At 50.2% G+C, this 17,243-nt stretch overlaps 2 protein-coding genes across 2 annotated transcripts; one reads left to right on the top strand and one right to left on the bottom strand.

The window, feature by feature from the left end:
* Positions 1-484: 484 nt before the first annotated feature.
* Positions 485-3,480, bottom strand: CFAP97D1 (CFAP97 domain containing 1). The gene is made up of 5 exons (XM_046674784.1): positions 3,357-3,480; positions 2,742-2,812; positions 2,365-2,483; positions 1,273-1,396; positions 485-541 (listed from the first exon to the last, which is right to left on the bottom strand). The coding sequence occupies exons 1-5, from the start codon at positions 3,478-3,480 to the stop codon at positions 485-487; spliced, it is 495 nt and encodes a 164-aa protein (XP_046530740.1).
* Positions 3,481-5,036: 1,556 nt separating this feature from the next.
* Positions 5,037-16,232, top strand: DUSP3 (dual specificity phosphatase 3). The gene is made up of 3 exons (XM_046676591.1): positions 5,037-5,225; positions 8,211-8,437; positions 12,563-16,232. The coding sequence occupies exons 1-3, from the start codon at positions 5,101-5,103 to the stop codon at positions 12,766-12,768; spliced, it is 558 nt and encodes a 185-aa protein (XP_046532547.1). The 5' UTR covers positions 5,037-5,100; the 3' UTR covers positions 12,769-16,232.
* The last annotated feature ends 1,011 nt before the right edge of the window (positions 16,233-17,243 follow it).

The following is a 17,243-nucleotide window of genomic DNA, read 5'->3' as shown; positions in this document are numbered from 1 at the left end:
CATGGTGAGTAACCTTGTATTGAGAGAGAGGAGAGGGAGAGAAATGGAGAACCATCAATTATACAGAACTATTCTTTGGAAAGTCTGAATGTCCATTTGTCCTTCTCCCCGGGGGGAAAAATATAGTCATTACTAATAATGTTAAATATTATAGAATGCCAACACAACAGTAGTTCTGAATAGTGCAGAGACCTGTCATGTAACTTTGGCACAACATTAAAGCCATGAGACCTCCTGTTTAAGTCTTATTGGAACAAATCACTTCCCCTTAGACTCATGTAAAGCCTCAAAGCTGGTGACAAAAGACAGTCATTTCCTATTTGTACAGAGAGAGGAAACAAAGGCAGGGCTATCGGTTCCCTGAATGTACGACCAGTCGATAGTACAGAAGGGCAAAATGTACCCCTTCACTGGGCCCCTCGTTCTCTGGTCCCAGCTGTGATCGCCGTGTTCTGTAATAAAGAGCAGCTGTGTTAAGACATACCTATTCCTCTTGGGAGAGAAGATATCTTGTTGTATTTCTGATATAGCGCCTTGAATTCTTGAAGGGAAAAAAAATCAGAAAGATGTATGTCAATGCCAGGATACTGGTCTGAAAGTTGAAGTTTTAAATCCTAAAGATGGCTTAGAAAAGGCTTACAGACGAAAGCCAGGGAGTGAAGCTTCCTAAAAACACTGTAGAAGGCTTGAAGGATCATTTGTGGAAGCAAATCAACCACATCTGAATCCCATACCCTTCATCCTCTTAGCTTGTATCTTCAGGCTTTTTTTTTTATAAAGATTTTATTTTTTCCTTTTTCTCCCCAAAGCCCCCCGGTACATAGTTGTATATTCTTCGTTGTGGGTCCTTCTACTTGTGGCATGTGAGACGCTGCCTCAGTGTGGTCTGATGAGCAGTGCCATGTTCGCGCCCAGGATTCGAACCAACGAAACACTGGGCCGCCTGCAGCGGAGCGCGCGAACTTAACCACTCGGCCACGGGGCCAGCCCCTCTTCAGCCTTTCTTAATGAATTAAGGGATGAGGGAAGATGCTACCAGGTATTTTCTGAAACTGACGCATACTGGCTTTGCTACCAAGGAGATCTTCTTAGCTTGGGGACGGTTTGCTCCCGTCGTCAGCCTTGTTTGCTCTGGGTGGTTTTTCCTTTACTGACTGTTGCATTTCTCATGATCTCGCCCTCAGCCCCTTAGGGGTCCTCCTGAGACTAACTCTACTCTGAACACAGACCAACTCTGTGCACACCCGAGAATATCACAGAGTGCCCACGTGCCTGCCAGTCTATCTCGGATGACTTGCGGTCATAGTGGGGTTTGCGATCACCAAGCCTCTTCAGAATGCCCTGGTTTTCCACCGTGATTCTCACTAGCTCCCGGTTCCTTGTTTCTCTGTTTAAGCTGAAAAACACAAAACCCCAAGACGCATGAAGAATAAAATTCTCCTCCTGGATGGGAGTGGGGGAGATGAAGTTGTGATGTCATAAACCTAGGCTGCCTGAGAGCAGGAAACAAACTCTCCTGCTGAGCCTTGACACCCTGCCCCCATGTTGAGCCAGACTGCACTGTGGGAAACATGCAAAGCATTTACAGGTTTCCGTCAGTGGTTCTCAACCCTGCTGTTCACTAGAAGATTCTACTTTATTGATCTAGGGTGGAGTTTAGGCATCGGCATTTTGTAAACGCTCCCCAGGAATTATGTGAAACCACGATTGAGAAGGTCTGGTTTACATGCTGGGGGAAGGTCTTGCCTGTGGATAAATCACAAATGGCGGATGACAAGTTTTGGTTCACCTCACTCCCCTCAGCTTTCAACTCTGTTTCAGATGCGCAAGGATACAACAAAGGCATCTTGGCACTGCCTGCCACACACACACACACACCCGCCAAATTCTTTCCCTTGCGTACACTTCTTTTGTCGCCCTGACCACATGCCTTATTATTTATACAAGTGTGTCCCTGCCAAACCTCAAGTTCTTTGAGTTTGGGAGAGAGACAGCTCGTGTCATCTCTGTCTTCCTGTTGCTCAGCACATAGTGGTTGCTCAGGAAATATCTGTAGATGCTATTTCAAGAAGGCTGCGTCGTAGTCCCAGCTATATTCATCATTTTACAAAAGTATATAGTGCTTTCTTTTGACAAACTCTGAATAGGACCCCAAAAAGTCTCTTAGATGAAATGAAAGTTAGCTCAAGGCTAGAGAAAGATCCCCATTTTTTGGTATCTTTCATTCTCCTTAACATGGTCTCTTTGGTTATCCCTCAAGATAACTTTTGTATTCCTCCCACTCAGGAGAACCTCCAGTGCAACCCAACAAGAGGAAAGTCAACTTTGACTTTCCACTAATGAAATAAAGAGAAAGAACGTTACCTCTTGGAAAAATATTCATTCCAGCAATCCACCTTGGCAGGGCCGCGATGAGCATTCGCGATTTTCTGACACAGTTGCTTGTTTTCATATTCGATTTTGTCGATTCTCTTTTGTTCGCTCTGGAAAGAAAACCCACCCCACCAGTGACGTCATTGCTACGCTGCTCCAACACAGTGGCTGAGCATTCTTCTCCTCTGGGATTGTGGGAAAGGGGAAAATGGAGGGCCTCAGTGGAGACTGGGAAATGGGGTAGTGTTTATGGAGAGGAGGAGAATGGACGAATCTTTGGGTTAGGTGAGTATTTAGAAGGCTCTGGGAAACTGGACCTCTTTAGGACATAGATAAAAATAAAGAACATCTGCGGATGGCAAGAATACCTGTAGTTTGCTCAGTTTTAAGATGTGATGTGTGTGTGCCACTGGAGGTTTGGTATCGACAGTAGGCTTCACTGGAGAAGGATGAGAGAGAGCACGGTTGAGTCACGGGAGTCTGAACAGCCTCAGAAAACCTACTAACATTCTAGACAACAACCCCGATTAGTCAGCATTCCGATTTTAAATTCTGACCTTAGTCCAGTTCAGGAATTTTAGTTTAGCTTAATTTCCCAAACTGACATCTTTGAAGACTTTTGAGCAGAAATGAAAGGATGGTGAGGGCTAGAAAAAGTAAAATTTACTTTTGAATCCAGTGAAATAGCCTCCCCACCCGCCCCCGCCCTTCCCAGGATGACTAGCCTGGGTACTGAGTGCTGAAGTCCTACCCTCTTTCTAGCTCCCTTTAGCTTTCAAGAGTTTAAATGAGCATTTTCATCAAATGAACTCCCTGGCAGAAGATCAATTTTGTCACTGACGCTAATGTCCTCTTGACCCAAGTCAGCAGAGAAGACCACATCATTGCAAAGCTGTGCACTGGTTTGATTTCCCGTCAATATCTCTAAGGTGGACACTTCCAGAACCCCTAATGGCAGTGTCCAGCCCAAACAGCCCACATACCTATTTGTATTCGATTCTTGTGAAATATGTAGTGGCCAAAGTCCAGTTTCTTCCTGAAGGTTGTGCTCTGCCTATGATTCGAGACGATTACAGGGTAGGCTAGATAATCCAGGGAACTGTTCATCTTCCCTTCCTAGTCTCACTTCAGGAATGAGGCCCCCAGGCTCCTCTGTGAGGTACTCCACTGTCCCTCTGATGGGTTGTCATAGTTACCCAGTTATGACATCAGGGACAGCTCTTGGGGAAGGAGGAGGAGCAGCAGAGCATGTCCAGCTACCCCTGGGCTTCTCTTTGAAAGCCAACCTGGGTCCAAGTCAAGACGAAGGGTGAGACTCAGAAGCTTTCCCACCTGCCTGGAATGCAGATGCCACCAACACCAAGGGGAAAAAGTGTGGTGTTCTGGGCCTGGTGGGAAGGCGCTGGGTTGGGGTCGGGGGGAGAGAAATCCAGCCTTGTACACACCCTGGCCTATAAGCTAAGTAGTCTTCTAGTCTCCACTGCAATGATTTCCCTGAAAGTGTGCAACCACAAGCTTTTTGGGGAGGTGAAAGATGACCTTAAGGATAATCTGATCCAATTTCTTCATTTTGCAGATGAGGAAACTGAAGTCCAGAGCAGCAGCCAAGCTGTTCAAGAACCAAGTTAGTGGCAGAGCAGGGCTCAGGATGTGGGTTTCCTGAATTCTGGGGACCATATTTGCCTTTTGGAGGAAGGAGAACGTGCCATTTTCATGGCAGTGGGGGAGGACAGAGACTGTCTCTTGCTCCTAGTACGACCCCAGTAAAGGATGAGTTGTTGACACTGTGTGGCTCATAGTGGGCTGGCAGCTGCTCCAGGAAGGGCTGCAGAGGGGCTTGATTCATCCCCACACTAGCCCAGGGTACAGACAGCACCTCGTGGGTGCTCCACACGTTTGCTGATGTAGAGAGAGTGAGTACACACCTGCTAAGTGTGTAGTGTTGGGCGCTTTTCCTGAATGTCATATTTAATCTTCCAAACGACCCTAGGAATTAGCCACTATTATTATTACCCTTATTGTTTTCAGCAAACAAGCTCAGCGAGGTTAAGTAATTTCCCAGGGTCAGAATTCCAAGGCCAGTTGCACAGAGCCCAAGCGTCTAAGCACGACGCTGACTCTCAATGAATATTGAAAGAAACATGCCTCGGAGTTGGCCTTCTCCAACTTTAACCTTCCCGGGGATCCCCAGGGGGTCCTGTAAAATGCACGTTTTCATTTGGCTCTGAGCTAGGGCGGAGATTCTGCATTTCTGATAAGCTCCTGGGTGATGCCAACGCCGCTGGTCCACAGCAGGCAGAGCTAGAGCTCACAAGCGGAACCCAGTTCCTGAAAAAAATAAGCGACACTTGGCTGTATCTTGATCAAAGGAACATTTATTGCGCCCTGCAGTTGGTCCAATGAAGTGACTGCACTCCGCAGTTTATAATAACAGAGAAAATGCCTCAGCTAGGGGTGGGAGAGGACCCCGAAACTCAAGAGTGGTGGCACTTCCGTCCCCGGGGACATGCCCAGGGGGTCTCGGGAGCGTCTGCTCGGCGCCCGGCGGCGCGTGTCCGTCCGGGAGTGGAGCGCGCGTGGCCGCCCGCGCTCCGCCGCTTCCCGCGCCCGGCGGCCCGCCTCCGGGGCGGGACGGGGCGGGTCCCGGCTCAGGAGCCCCCGCCCAGCTGACCCGGCCGCTCTCCCCTCGCTGGCTGCTGCCCCGGCGTGCAGGGCCCGGCCGCCGCCATGTCGGGCCCGTTCGAGCTCTCGGTGCAGGACCTCAACGATCTGCTCTCGGACGGCAGTGGCTGCTACAGCCTCCCGAGCCAGCCCTGCAACGAGGTCACCCCGCGGATCTACGTGGGCAACGCGTGAGTCCCTGCTCCCGAGTCCTGACCCCGCCGGCCCCTCACTGGGCGCCCCGCCCACCCGAGAGCTGGGGTGGGGGCGTCGGCAGGCGCGAGCGGGGGCAGCCGGGGCGTGGTCGCCCCCCCCCCGGAGCACGAGCGGGGGCTGGGCGGGGGCTGGAGTCGCCGCCCACCCCTGCGCGTGGGGCGGAAGGGTGGACCCCGCTCCGGCCCAGCGCGGTCATTCCTTTCGCGGGGTGCGCGGAGCCCCGGGGCCGCTCGGCCTGCTCAGCGTCCGGCCCAGAGCCGCCACCCGCTAGGGCTCGGCCTTGGGCGGGGTCGGGGCTACCAGGTTCACTTAACAGGTGGCCCTCTGTCGCCCGGCCGGTCTCCGACCCCGCGCGTCATGTGACAGCTGCCTGGTTCTGCAGTGAGGTCACCGCGGAATGTCTGCCTTCGCTGCCATGGCAACGAGCTGACGTCACAGTCCGGGCGTGGAGCTTTTCCCCGGCTGGGCAGGCCAGATCATGGAATCGAAATATTCCAAATGAGGGGTCCAGAGAGCTGGGTTGGGGTTTCCGCGCTACTTCTCCCGCTTTCCAGATAGGATTTGATATGCATGGGACTCTAGGATGCCCAATGATAAATCCTGTAAGGAACTGAGCCATCACTTACAAAAGGCTCTCAGCCTTCTCACCACCAGGAAATGCATTTATTATTTATCACTTAGAGTTCTTCTCTCCAAATTGATTTTCCTATTTTCCATTAGCCAAACTGCTAGTAAGAATTTCTCAGCAGCGGGAGAGAACCAGTTGTTAACCATTCTAAGAGGTGCTGAAACACCGGCTGAAATGCCTGTGCAGCCTCGGGAGGGCGCAGGATGGATTTTCATGAGACCCTGAGGGCCCTGGTACCAGCGCCCAGAGTTCCCTGGGCCCAGGGGCTGCGTGTTGGAAACGGAGAACTAACCCTTCTCTCGTTTTCCGCAGGAGGACATGGAGGCCCAACCTTGTGGAGGCTGAGGGATTGTGAGGACAGGGTCAATGTCTTGTTCATGTCTGTGTCCCCATCATGGACAGGACCTTCTGCTTACCCTGCTAAAGGCTGTCACAAAAATGGGGGTCACTACAGAGCTAGGGGAAGTCCATAAAGCAGGTCCCAGCCTCATGGGGGACGGTCTCATCCCTTCCAACATTTGTTCACCATATTGAAGACCTACTATGGGTCAGGCACTCTACAGCGTTCGTTCATAGTAATGATAATAGTGAATTTGTTGCATGTCAAAGTAGTATTAGAGAAGGGAGACGAATGGGGGTGACTCTTCAAAGTTAGTTGTTTGTTTTTTAATCAGCCACTGCTTTACAGTCATGTGCAGTGTTGTGAGCAGAGATGGCTAAAACAGTCCCAGAGTCTCAGCCAAAGGCCTCAGTAACTGCAAAATTCTGAGGATAACCACCTTTCCAGGCACCCAAGCAGCAAGTGGCCCTGGCAGCCTTGGAAAGCCTGCTCTCTTGGGCAGTTTGGCACATTCAGCTGTTGCCGCTTCCCAAGTGGAAGTCAAGGTTGTGAACGCGTGGTGGCAGCCAGAGTGGCAAGTGCTGATGGCCCCTGCAGAAAACACGCCCCTTGCCCTCTAAGCAAATCTGACCTTGACTTAGCCAGGGGTTGGGGTGGGGCGCTCAGCACGGAGGATCCACTGAGCACCCAGTTCTCCTCCAGCATCGGGAGCCCCTTAACAAAATCAGGGCTCCTGATCAGGCTCCCAGGGCAGGGAGGAGCTGGATGAGCCATGTTTTCTAGGTCTCAGGACTTGCAGTTGATGGGGCATGAGGCAGAGTGAGGGGTGGCCGAGCAGGGCTGGTGTCAGGAGAAAGGCGGTCTCCGCCCAGCTTTGCCGCCCAGCGGCCCGTGTGAGCGCGCGCACATCCTTCCGCTGTCCTGCCAGCCCGGAGCTGAAGCTCTCTGCTTCCTTCCTCGCAGGGCCACTGTGACAGGCGCACTAGATCATGTAGGAGAAGGCGTTCTGTAAAGTGTAAACTGCTGTTTGAATCGGGATGTTGTTGTGAGATGAAATAAAGGAGCCCTTTGACTATTCAGATCGAATGTTTTGTAAACCCCGTAGTTCTGTTGGGGCCACTTGCTCCCCAAGTGCTTACTCACCCTAGAGAGCTTCAGAAACGTGGCTAGTGGACTGGGGCAGGGGAGATCCCTCTGGGGCACGAGAGGGGCTACTGCATTTGATAATCCAAGGAAGGAGGCTGCCTGGGATGTGCTGCTTGCATTCTTCTTCACTGATTCACTGTGTTTTCACTCAGCATCTACTGCGCCAGGTGCCATGGTAGGTGCCGGCATACAGACCTGAAGCAGACAGGGTTCCTCCCTCAGGAGCTCACAGCCTGGACATCTAAGTGAATAAGCACAGTCAAGCATCAGAGGAGTAGCACTGACTCTGGGGTCAGGCTCCGTCTATAGATTGGTTCATTTAATGCTCAGAACAACCCCAGGGGATAGATGCTGTGGTCATCCTCATTTTATAGACAGGGAAACTGAGTCACAGAAAGGTTGAGTGACTTGTCAAGGTGGCCTGGCTGGTAAGTCGCAGGGCTGGATTTAGACCCAGGCAGTCTGGCTCCAGAGCCCACTTTTAGCCACTTGGCGATCCTATCACCATAGGGGGGAGCATGATGCCAAATGGAATGGAGGGGAGATCAGGAAATACTGCAGAAGGTGGTGAAAAATGAGAGGGAGCATGTCCACGGAGAAGGTGGAGAAGGGCGTTCCAGGCAGAGGGACAGCATGGGCCTGAAACCGCTCAGTCTATTTGGGGCGGCTGCTGGTAATTAGATATGACTGGGGTAGGGAGGAGGCTCATAAGACGGGGACAAGCCGGCAGGGCCAGAGCATGGAGGGTTCCTTGCTTTGCCAAGAGGCTTAGAATCTTCTCCATCTTCCTTCCCCTGGAGCTGCCAGTGGGTCAGTTAATCATCCGCTGCTGCTGTTTCCTGTCAGGTCTGTGGCTCAGGATATCCCCAAGCTGCAGAAACTGGGCATCACCCATGTCCTGAACGCTGCCGAGGGCAGGTCCTTCATGCACGTCAACACCAACGCCAACTTCTACAAGGACTCCGGCATCACCTACCTGGGCATCAAGGCCAACGACACGCAGGAGTTCAACCTCAGCGCCTACTTTGAAAGGGCTGCAGACTTCATTGACCAGGCCCTGGCTCAAAAGAACGGTAAGGGACGTGTCGCCCAGGAAGCATTGGGAGGCGGCTTGGGCTGGACTTTTTCTAGAAAACAAGCCCACAGCAAGCCTCCTTTGGAAAGCCTGTTGTTTGCTTTCTCCTGGGGTGAATGGCTGGGAGCTTTAGGTTTCTCTCCGCTCACCTGTCTGCCTGTCGAGTGGCCCCATGTTACACAAGACATACAAACCTTTCACGCAGTGGCAGCCTTGGGGTCCTTGTGTTTGGTTTGACTTTGGCTAAGGGTCAATTTCCCCATGCAAATACCTTCAATAATGAAGAATTATTGTTTCCACCGTAAGAAGTCCTGAGGCGAGGGAGCTTCAGGGCTAGTTGCTTCAGGAGCTCAATGGTGGCATCAGGACTAGGTGCTTTTCCCTCTCTCTCTCCTGCCACCCTCAGTGATGGCACTCCCCCAGTGGTCCCAAGATGGCAGATCCAGTCACCACCTCCCAAAAGGACAAAGTATAACAAAAGATGAGGCAGCCCTCTTTTCCCTCATATTTCTCTCTCTTTTTAAGAGCAGGTAAAACATTCCCCAGGACTGCCCTCATGGCATTCCCCTCACATCTCACGGGCTAGAGTTGGGTCACATAAATACCTGGCAAGGCCAAAGGGGCCGCCATGATTGGCTTAGCTTGGGGGTCAGCAAACTTCAGCCCAGTTTTTAAATGCTTACAGTAGGTCCCAAACGTAAGCTAAGACTGAAGCAGAACTGCTGAGCTGCTGGCAATCGGGCAAGGTGTTCTGGAGAGAAATCCTAGAAGGCCAGAGGGCAGACATCAGCTGAGCAGGCTGGGCCTCTTGCCCTTTCTGCTTTTAGCTTGTGTCTCTCAGCAACTCCCTTTATCTTCGTGCTGCTTCCTCCAGCCTCTTCCTTTCTCCCTAGCCCAAACAGTCCCAGGGGAAGTGACCCCTACTGAAGCGTGATCAGCCCTGTCCCCAGATTCTAGCCTGTCTCTCATACAGGAGGTGGCGTCTGGGCGGAGCCTGGAAGGATGGCAGTCACACCCTCTCCTTCCCCTTTGGCTCTGTGAGTGCCGGGCATGCTGAGTATGTTCCAGGTGGTGAGGCAGCTGCTCTGCAGAGGGTCTGGTTGCCAGGGCAGAGGCAGGAAAAGCCCCACTCTGCATCCTTTGGGTACACTGGCCCGAGAGTGAATGGGTAGGAAAGTGGAGGACTCCCCTTTCCTGCTTTGGAAGGCATTGGGAAAAGAGAGTCCTGTTTTGGGGCTAGCGTGATGGGAACAGAAGAGACTCTGTTTGACTCTGGGCTGGCAGATTTCCTTCAAAGAATGCCTACATAGAGATGTTGGTGGGAAATCATTCACTCAGCTAGTCAGCATATATTTGTTGAGCCCCTTGTGTATGCTAGAGATCAAAGGGCATCCGAAAATCAATGCCCCACCGTCCTTGCCCTTGAGGAACTCAGACTGTGGCAGAGGAGGGCAGACCTGCGCGTGGGCAACCGTAACACAGGGCCAGGCTGCTGTGGTCGAGGAGGTACTCGGTGCCACCAGAGGACTCCTAGGGTTGGCTGTATTTATTTATTGAGTGCTCATGTATGCCAGGCATGGCCTAAGGGTTTTATATGTCATCCATTAACTCCCAACACCTGTGCAGTGGGTCCTCTTAACACAGATGAGGAAACTGAGGCACTGTGAGGTTAGATGGGTCATAGAGTTAATAACCAGTGTATTGGCCAGGGTTCTCCAGAAAAACAAAACCAATGCAATATATATGATTTATTTTAAGGAATTGGCTCACACAATTGTAGGGCTGCCAAATCTGTAATCTAGAGGGCAGACCCACAGGCTGGAAACTCAGGCAGGACTTCTGTGTTAGTCAGGAGGCAGAACCCTTCTTCTCCAGGGAGCCTCAGTGTTTGCTCTTAAGGTCTTTTACTGATTGGACGAGGCCCACGCACATTATCAAGGGTCATCTCCTTTACTTAAAGTCAACTGATGATAGGTGTTAATTACATCTACAGAATACCTTCTACTGTGGGACCAAGCAACTGGGTATCATGGACTAGCCAAGTTGACACATTGAATCATCACAACAAGCAAGTTAAAATTTAAACCCAGATTCATATGACTTCAAAAATTTGAGTTCTACATCCCTATGCTGACAAAGGAAATACTTGAATTGGGGTCTTAAGGGATGAGTAGGAGTTTGCCAGGGAGCCAAGAGAGAAAGGAGGCTCCAGGTAGAGGGAACAATGTGTGTAAAGGCTCAGAGGTGAGAAAAACCCTGGAAAGGTGTTGAGGCTGTAGGCACTTGGCCTTGTGAGCCACACCTTGGAGACTAGCCTACTCTGCAAATGGTGACAGGTCATACTTGTGTTTTAGAAAGCTCCTTCCAGCTGCTGGGTGGAGAGTGGATTGGAGGTGGTGAGGGTGGAGCGAGAGCTCAGTTTGGAAGTGTGGAGGGGGTAGAGGTGAGAGGTGATGGAGACCAGAACTAAGGGGAGGAGGAGGTGATAGAGAGAAGCCAAGGCTTGTGGCTTGTGGCTCGCAGCAAAGTCCGCAACACGCAGGACTTTGTTGATCATGTCTTCCGGCATCTCCTCACTATGGCTTCCTTCCTTCACCGAATGCTGGGGATGCAGCAGGAGGCAAGACGGATAGACATCCTTGCCTTGTGGAGTTCACATTTCAGGGAAAGATGACAGTAAACAAGTGAAAAAGAGATATGGCCTGTCAGGGGGTGGGAGCGGTAAAGAGGGAGAAGGGGATTAGGGAGCAGAAGTGATGGGGGGGTGCTTGTGGCTTTAGGGAGGGTGGGCAGGTGACATCTGAGCCAACACCTGGGAAAAGAGGTGTTGCAGGCAGCGGGGCCCTGGGATCCAGGGAGAAGGCTGAGGAGGAGGTGCCGTCGGAGGTGGGGACCACATTCTGCAGGGCCTCGTGGCCATTTGGGGAGCCCTGAGAGGGTGTTTGTGTGTGTTTGTTTGTTTTGATTGTTTGTGTCTGTATTTGACATGCCTATTCCTTTTTAAACTGCTTGGTTGAGATATAGTTGGCCTTCAGTAAACTACACATATTTAAGGCACACGGTTTGATAAGTTTTGACATATGTATACACTTGTGAAACCATCACCACAACCAACACAATGAGCATATCCATCAGCCCCCACATTTTCCTCATGTCCCTTTGGGACCGCTCCTGTCCACCCCTCTCTGCCTTCCATTCCTAAGCGGCCCCTGGTCTGCTTCCTATCATTAGACATCAGTGTATATTTTGTAGAGTTTTCCATAAACGGAATGACAGGATGTGCGCTTCTTTGGTCTGGCCTCTTTCACTCAGCATAATTATTTTGATTTCATCCGTGTTGTTTATCAATAATTCACTCCTTTTTAATGCTGCATTGTATTCCATCAGATGGCTGTACCACAGATGGTTTATCCATCACATGTTGATGGACATTTGGGTTGTTTTCATTGTTTTGCTTTGGATTGAAATATAAAATTCTTAGAGAAGTACCCGTATCACCAAGTGTGTGGATCAGTGCACTGCACACACCCATGTATCAGCCCCCAGATCACGAAACAAAACACCACCAGCACCCCAGAAAGCCCACCGCGTGTTCCCTCCCAGTCGCAAATCTCCCCCGCCCACCTTGACCCCTGTCCAGACTTCGGGAGCAGTTTCGCCTGCTCTCCTACTCTGTGGAATCATAATATATCCTATTTGTGTGTTTCACCTGTGTTGTTCCTGGTAAGTTGTAGATTGTTCATTCTTATTATTTATCCATTCTGCCATTGACGGGCCTTTGAGAGCTTCCAGCTTGAGGCTGTTATGAATAATGTGTCTTTGGCGAATGTGCACGCATTCCTGCGGGACCGTAGGGCTGCGTGTGTTCAGCTTGAGTAGATACTGCCGCACGGTTTTCCAAAGTGGTGTGCCAGTTTCCACACCCTCCCCACCTCCATGTGAAAGTCCTCGCTGCTCCTTCTCACGGATGCCTCGTGTTTTCCATCTTTTTCATTTTAGCCATTCTGATGGGTTCGCGATGGTCTTGCCTTGTAGTCTTCATTTGCATTTCCTGAAAGAGCGTTGACTAGAGTTGTGATGTGATTGGATGGCCCAGCTCACCGTGTCCCCCTGTTTCTCACAGGCCGAGTGCTTGTCCACTGCCGTGAAGGTTACAGCCGCTCCCCAACTCTAGTTATCGCGTACCTCATGCTGCGTCAGAAGATGGATGTCAAGTCTGCCCTGAGCATCGTGAGGCAGAACCGTGAGATTGGCCCCAACGATGGTTTCCTGGCCCAGCTCTGCCAGCTCAATGACAGACTAGTCAAGGAGGGGAAATTGAAACTCTAGGGCACCCACACTGCCTCTCTAGAGGTCGAATGGGGGAGGCCTTGGTTGAGGTGTCCCAAGCCGCCATGTTTAGGAAACACAGTGTACCCTGCTCCCAGCATCACCAGGCACTTGCCCACAAGTCTGTCCCAACACAGCCCTGGGCCACTTTCCCCTCGGAGGGGCCACATAAAGGAGCTTACTAAGGAGGGCATTCTTGCTTTCTGGTGTGTCCTGTGCCTGTAATGTATGATGTCCTCTCCCTGAGGTGGGGGTGCAGAGGGGGAAGGCCTGTGACATGCATGCTTCTCCTGGAGGACCCAGGGCAGGAGGTCTGTGGAAGTGTAAGGCTCGAGACGCCCACAGGGGCCCCTCCTGACCTCCCCCGCCTCCCACCTTCCACCCCTGGGTCCTCTCCTGAGTGGGGACCACAGCGCCTCGAGCCATGCAAAGGAACTATGCAAACACAGGCCCCTCTCTCCCCACCACGTCTGTCCCCCCGTCTCCTCACAGCCGTCCACACTCTGCTCACAGGCAGAGTCACGTCAGGAGGTCTGAAGCTGGGGGTAGCCGTCAGTTGTTAGTGGATGGAAATTCCCACAAAGAGCCAGCATTTTAACTATTTCTTTAGGATTAAAGATATCTAAAGAAAGAGGCCCTCAGGTGGGCAAACAGATTCCCCTGGAGGACTCCTAAATCAATAGTTTTTAAAATGCGAGTCTTGGAGGGCTTGAGTTCAGAATCCACTACTTTGGACTGTTTCCCTTGGACTGCCCTCAGTCACTTGGTTTGTTCGAAGAGCGATGCCTTGGGCATGGTTTTATTTTTCTTTTTTAGAAAACAGGGTGTTGAAGTCCAGCCTATTTAAAAACCCCACCATTTGGAGAATTACAAGGGTTTTGTCCTGAATTATAGTGTTGGCGAGCCCGAGCCACTCGTGCTAACTGCTTTTTGTCTCGGTTGCTATTCCAAGAACAGAAGGAGGAAGTTGGCCAATTACAGCGCGTGTGTGTGGGTGTGTGTGGGGTGTGTGTCTCTCAGAAACACAGCCAGAGGACAGCCGAGCAGGGAGATGAACGGCCCCAGGCTCATAGCCTGCCCACTCACAGGTTGTTCTGATGGCTCTTTGGTGCCAGAGAAGATCCTGGAGGCTTGGGAGCAAAAATGACTCAGCCAGGCAGAAATGAAACATGGCGGAGCATCCAAATGGAGCCTTTATTGGTGGTAGAGCAAACAAACAAAAAGAAACCACCTTTTCTAGGACTTTTTTTAGGATGTTGTCAGAATGCACGAGCACTCACACTCACGTTTGTGTACGCATGTTTGTCAGAATATGGGAGTTTTGTTTTGAACCCTTTGAACCTTGTTAGGACGTTGCATGATTGTCATCCTGAGAAGTGACAGTGCTGTCGTCTTCAGGTGCACTAAGGCAGAGAGGTGGTCCTCAGCCGTGCCCCCTGTGCCTAGCACATAGGTGTCTGGTAAAAGTTTGTGGAATTAAAACTTTTTTTTTTTTTGAGCACCAAATATGGGGTGTTGTTCTGGTGGGTGTTTCAAACTCCCAGAAGCCTGAATTCATGGTAAGATCAAGGATTTGTGAAGAAGTCTTACCTGAGTGAACTCTCAGGGACTTTTGTTGAATATTTATAATTCATTGGGGTGGGGAATGTGCCTTTTTCAGTGTGGACCGGGAGCTTCCAGCCAGGACAAGGAGAAGCAGGTGTGTCCCAGGGCCTCCCTCACAGGTGTTAATGGTCTTCGTCACAGCGGGGGCAGCGCTGCGCAGCCTGGACGTCCCCTTTTCTCTGTGACCACAGCATCTGCCTTCTTGCCCAGATAGACCCACCGAAATGAAATGGCCGCCCTCTAAACTGTGTACCTCACTTCACAGTTTTCAGATAACTTTGCCCCTCAATCTAACTTGATACTCACAATAACCCTGTCAAGTTGGTAGAGCTTATTCATGGATTTACAAAAAAGGAACTGGGCTTCAGAATCATTAAGGGTGTGACCCTCAGGGTTGTTGCCTGGCTCGAAGGCAGAGCTGAGGCAAGATTTCAGGTTTGCGGCTCCCAGAAGCTGAATTCTTTCTCTTATACTCCTCAAGAAATGAGCCCCCGGGAGCGTCCAGGTCCGCTGCACGTGTCTTTGACCAGCCCGTGCACACAAAGGCCAGTCAGCTTTGGACAGAGTACAAAGATTCAAGCTGTGGTGCCAAGAGGGCCTGGACGAGGGTGGGACGGAGTTGGCACACACCTATCCCTGCTCCTGGAAAAGGAAGTAGAGAGCGTGGGTTCCTGATTTTATTAGAGTATGTGGCTCTCCTTCCAGAAACGTGTGGCATGCCTGGGTCGGAGCTTTCTGCCCTGCTTCTGGAAGGGGCTCATGAGCTGGAGCTGGGGCTCCCCTCCCACGCCCAGGCAGTGGTCACCCCACGGCAGCCACAGCCACTTAGGCAAACCCAGCAGAGTGATGTGGCTAGTTACCCAGGACCTCTCGAGGGCCTCTCTGTGAGGACGTGAGGAGAAAAGGCCATTGGGACAATTACTGCCTTTACTTTGGGGCTACTTTTATGCTGATAACTTGAAATTTCTTCATCGTCTTTAGTCCCAGAAACCCCATATTTACTTCACAAGTTTTAGCTCCTAGTTCTTTATGTAAAATAAAATCAAATTCTATTGTGTAAGAGCCAACACATGCCCAGCTGGGACTGGAAGCTGTTTCTGCACAGCTTTCCACCCCCTGGGAAGTGATGGGTTAGGAACTCAGGGTGCCCCTTGCCCCCTCCCCTGACCTGATCCCTTTCTGTGACTAGCAGACCCCCATCTGGGCAAAATTAAAGCACCAAATGGTTTTCTTCTCAGTTCTAAAGCAGCACACCTTCCACAGGCTGGTCTGTTTCCCTGCCGCTCTGAGTTATCTTGAGAGCAGAAATCATCTAGCGAAGGAGGGGACTCATCCAGGAGACTTCTAAAGCCCTTTTTTGGCTCTGACAGTGTAGGGTTTTCTAAGAATCCCTCCCTGGAATTTAACACCACCTGGAAATTATAGGGGATGTAAAAGCATGGTGACCAGCAGGTGGCGTTGTGTTCCACCCGTGGTGATGGACGGTTTGTGCCTTCTGTGTCACAAGTTAATGCTAATGTCTTAATCAAAGTAAGCACTGATCTTATAAGGAAGATATGAGCTTTCCTCACAGGAAATTTCCTTTGTCACAAAACCAGTGTTACGAATCACTGGTCCTTCCAAGTCAAGACTTTATCCTGATTGAAAATAGAGGCCATCTCTGGGTGAGAAAACAGATTGCTGGGAAGCTTAACTTACCTCCTGTCAGCTTTAGGGTAATTTGAAAGTGTGAATTTTCTGGACAGAAAAAGGGAAGATATCAAACTGGTTTAAAAAAATGTAAGTTTGACGTCTGCTGTATCACAAGTCAGTGTTAAAACACTAAAACTGTAACCAAAATAAATGTCTTACATTACAAAGAAGTGGTCTTCTTTTATTCTTATCACAGTTGATTTTCTTTTACTCTTTTATGCTTAGCTTTTATGTCGGCATTGTCTAACTTTTGCAAGATAATCATCATTTAAAAATTACCCGTCGTGAGCTAGTTATAGGTTCCACGATGATTATATTTATGCATTGGGTGTTTGTTGCACTTCTTTCCAGGGCCAGAAATTTATATGTTAGGAATATCCTATTCTATTCTTTATTTTTATTTATATGAATTTCAGCTTTATGGAGGTATAATTGACTAGACTATTCTTGAGGATAGTGGCCCACTCCAAATAAAGGAGGTAAGATTTAAGTTCCTAAGAAAGCAGGGGATTGGGCCGACGGTCTCAAGGTGCCCTCACATGAAGATGATTGGGTGGCATTAGGATTTGAGTCGTTCTGCAAACAGGCAGTTCCAGGTCATACCCCTGCCCCCAGGTACCTTAAATTCCAGGGCTAGCACTGTCTCCCTTAGGCTAAGCAGTGCTTTTTTCCTATGAATAAAAAAACGCAGAGAAAGTTGGGTGCCTTTTCTCCCAGATAGGAAAAACCTGGGCAGAAAAATAGCATCTCTCATCTCCACTTCCCCATGTGTAACATGAGGTGGTTAGACTAGCTCACTATTTGTCAAACCTCTTTGACAGTATAATCTGTATGTTTTTACGCAAAATTTTAAGGCAGAGCACTGATATATAAAACTGGTAAAGATGTTTTTTAAGTATAATTTTGAAAACATTTTAACTAAAAAGGTAATACTGTATATACATAGTAATGAATTCAAACAATACCAAAGACTTAGAGAGTGGGGCCGGCCTGGTGGTGCAGCGGTTAAGTGCACACGTTCTGCTTCGGAGGCCCAGGGTTTGATCCTGAGTGTGGACATGACACTGCTTGGCAAGCCATGCTGTGGCAGGCGTCCCACATATAAAGTAGAGGAAGATGGGCACAGATGTTAGCTCAGGGCCAGTCTTCCTCAGCAAAAAGAGGAGGATTGGCAACAG

This window comes from Equus quagga, chromosome 11, assembly GCF_021613505.1.
Source record: "Equus quagga isolate Etosha38 chromosome 11, UCLA_HA_Equagga_1.0, whole genome shotgun sequence".
NCBI classification, from domain to species: Eukaryota; Metazoa; Chordata; class Mammalia; order Perissodactyla; family Equidae; genus Equus; species Equus quagga.
The sequence above is the reverse complement of the archived record's forward strand: the minus strand, read 5'-3'. Positions and strand labels throughout refer to the sequence as shown.

What these genes read in the sequence shown, in the direction of transcription:
- CFAP97D1 (XM_046674784.1), bottom strand. Translation starts at nt 3,480, where the DNA reads ATGAACAGTTCCCTGGATTATCTAGCCTACCCTGTAATCGTCTCGAAT. An exon ending in CAAGAATCGAATACAAATAG is followed by an intron (nt 2,813 to 3,356) that starts GTATGTGGGCTG and finishes ATCCTTCTCCAG; the next exon opens with TGAAGCCTACTGTCGATACC. An exon ending in TAAAACTGAGCAAACTACAG is followed by an intron (nt 2,484 to 2,741) that starts GTATTCTTGCCA and finishes TTTTCTTTCCAG; the next exon opens with AGCGAACAAAAGAGAATCGA.
- DUSP3 (XM_046676591.1), top strand. Translation starts at nt 5,101, where the DNA reads ATGTCGGGCCCGTTCGAGCTCTCGGTGCAGGACCTCAACGATCTGCTC. An exon ending in CGGATCTACGTGGGCAACGC is followed by an intron (nt 5,226 to 8,210) that starts GTGAGTCCCTGC and finishes GTTTCCTGTCAG; the next exon opens with GTCTGTGGCTCAGGATATCC. An exon ending in GGCCCTGGCTCAAAAGAACG is followed by an intron (nt 8,438 to 12,562) that starts GTAAGGGACGTG and finishes TGTTTCTCACAG; the next exon opens with GCCGAGTGCTTGTCCACTGC.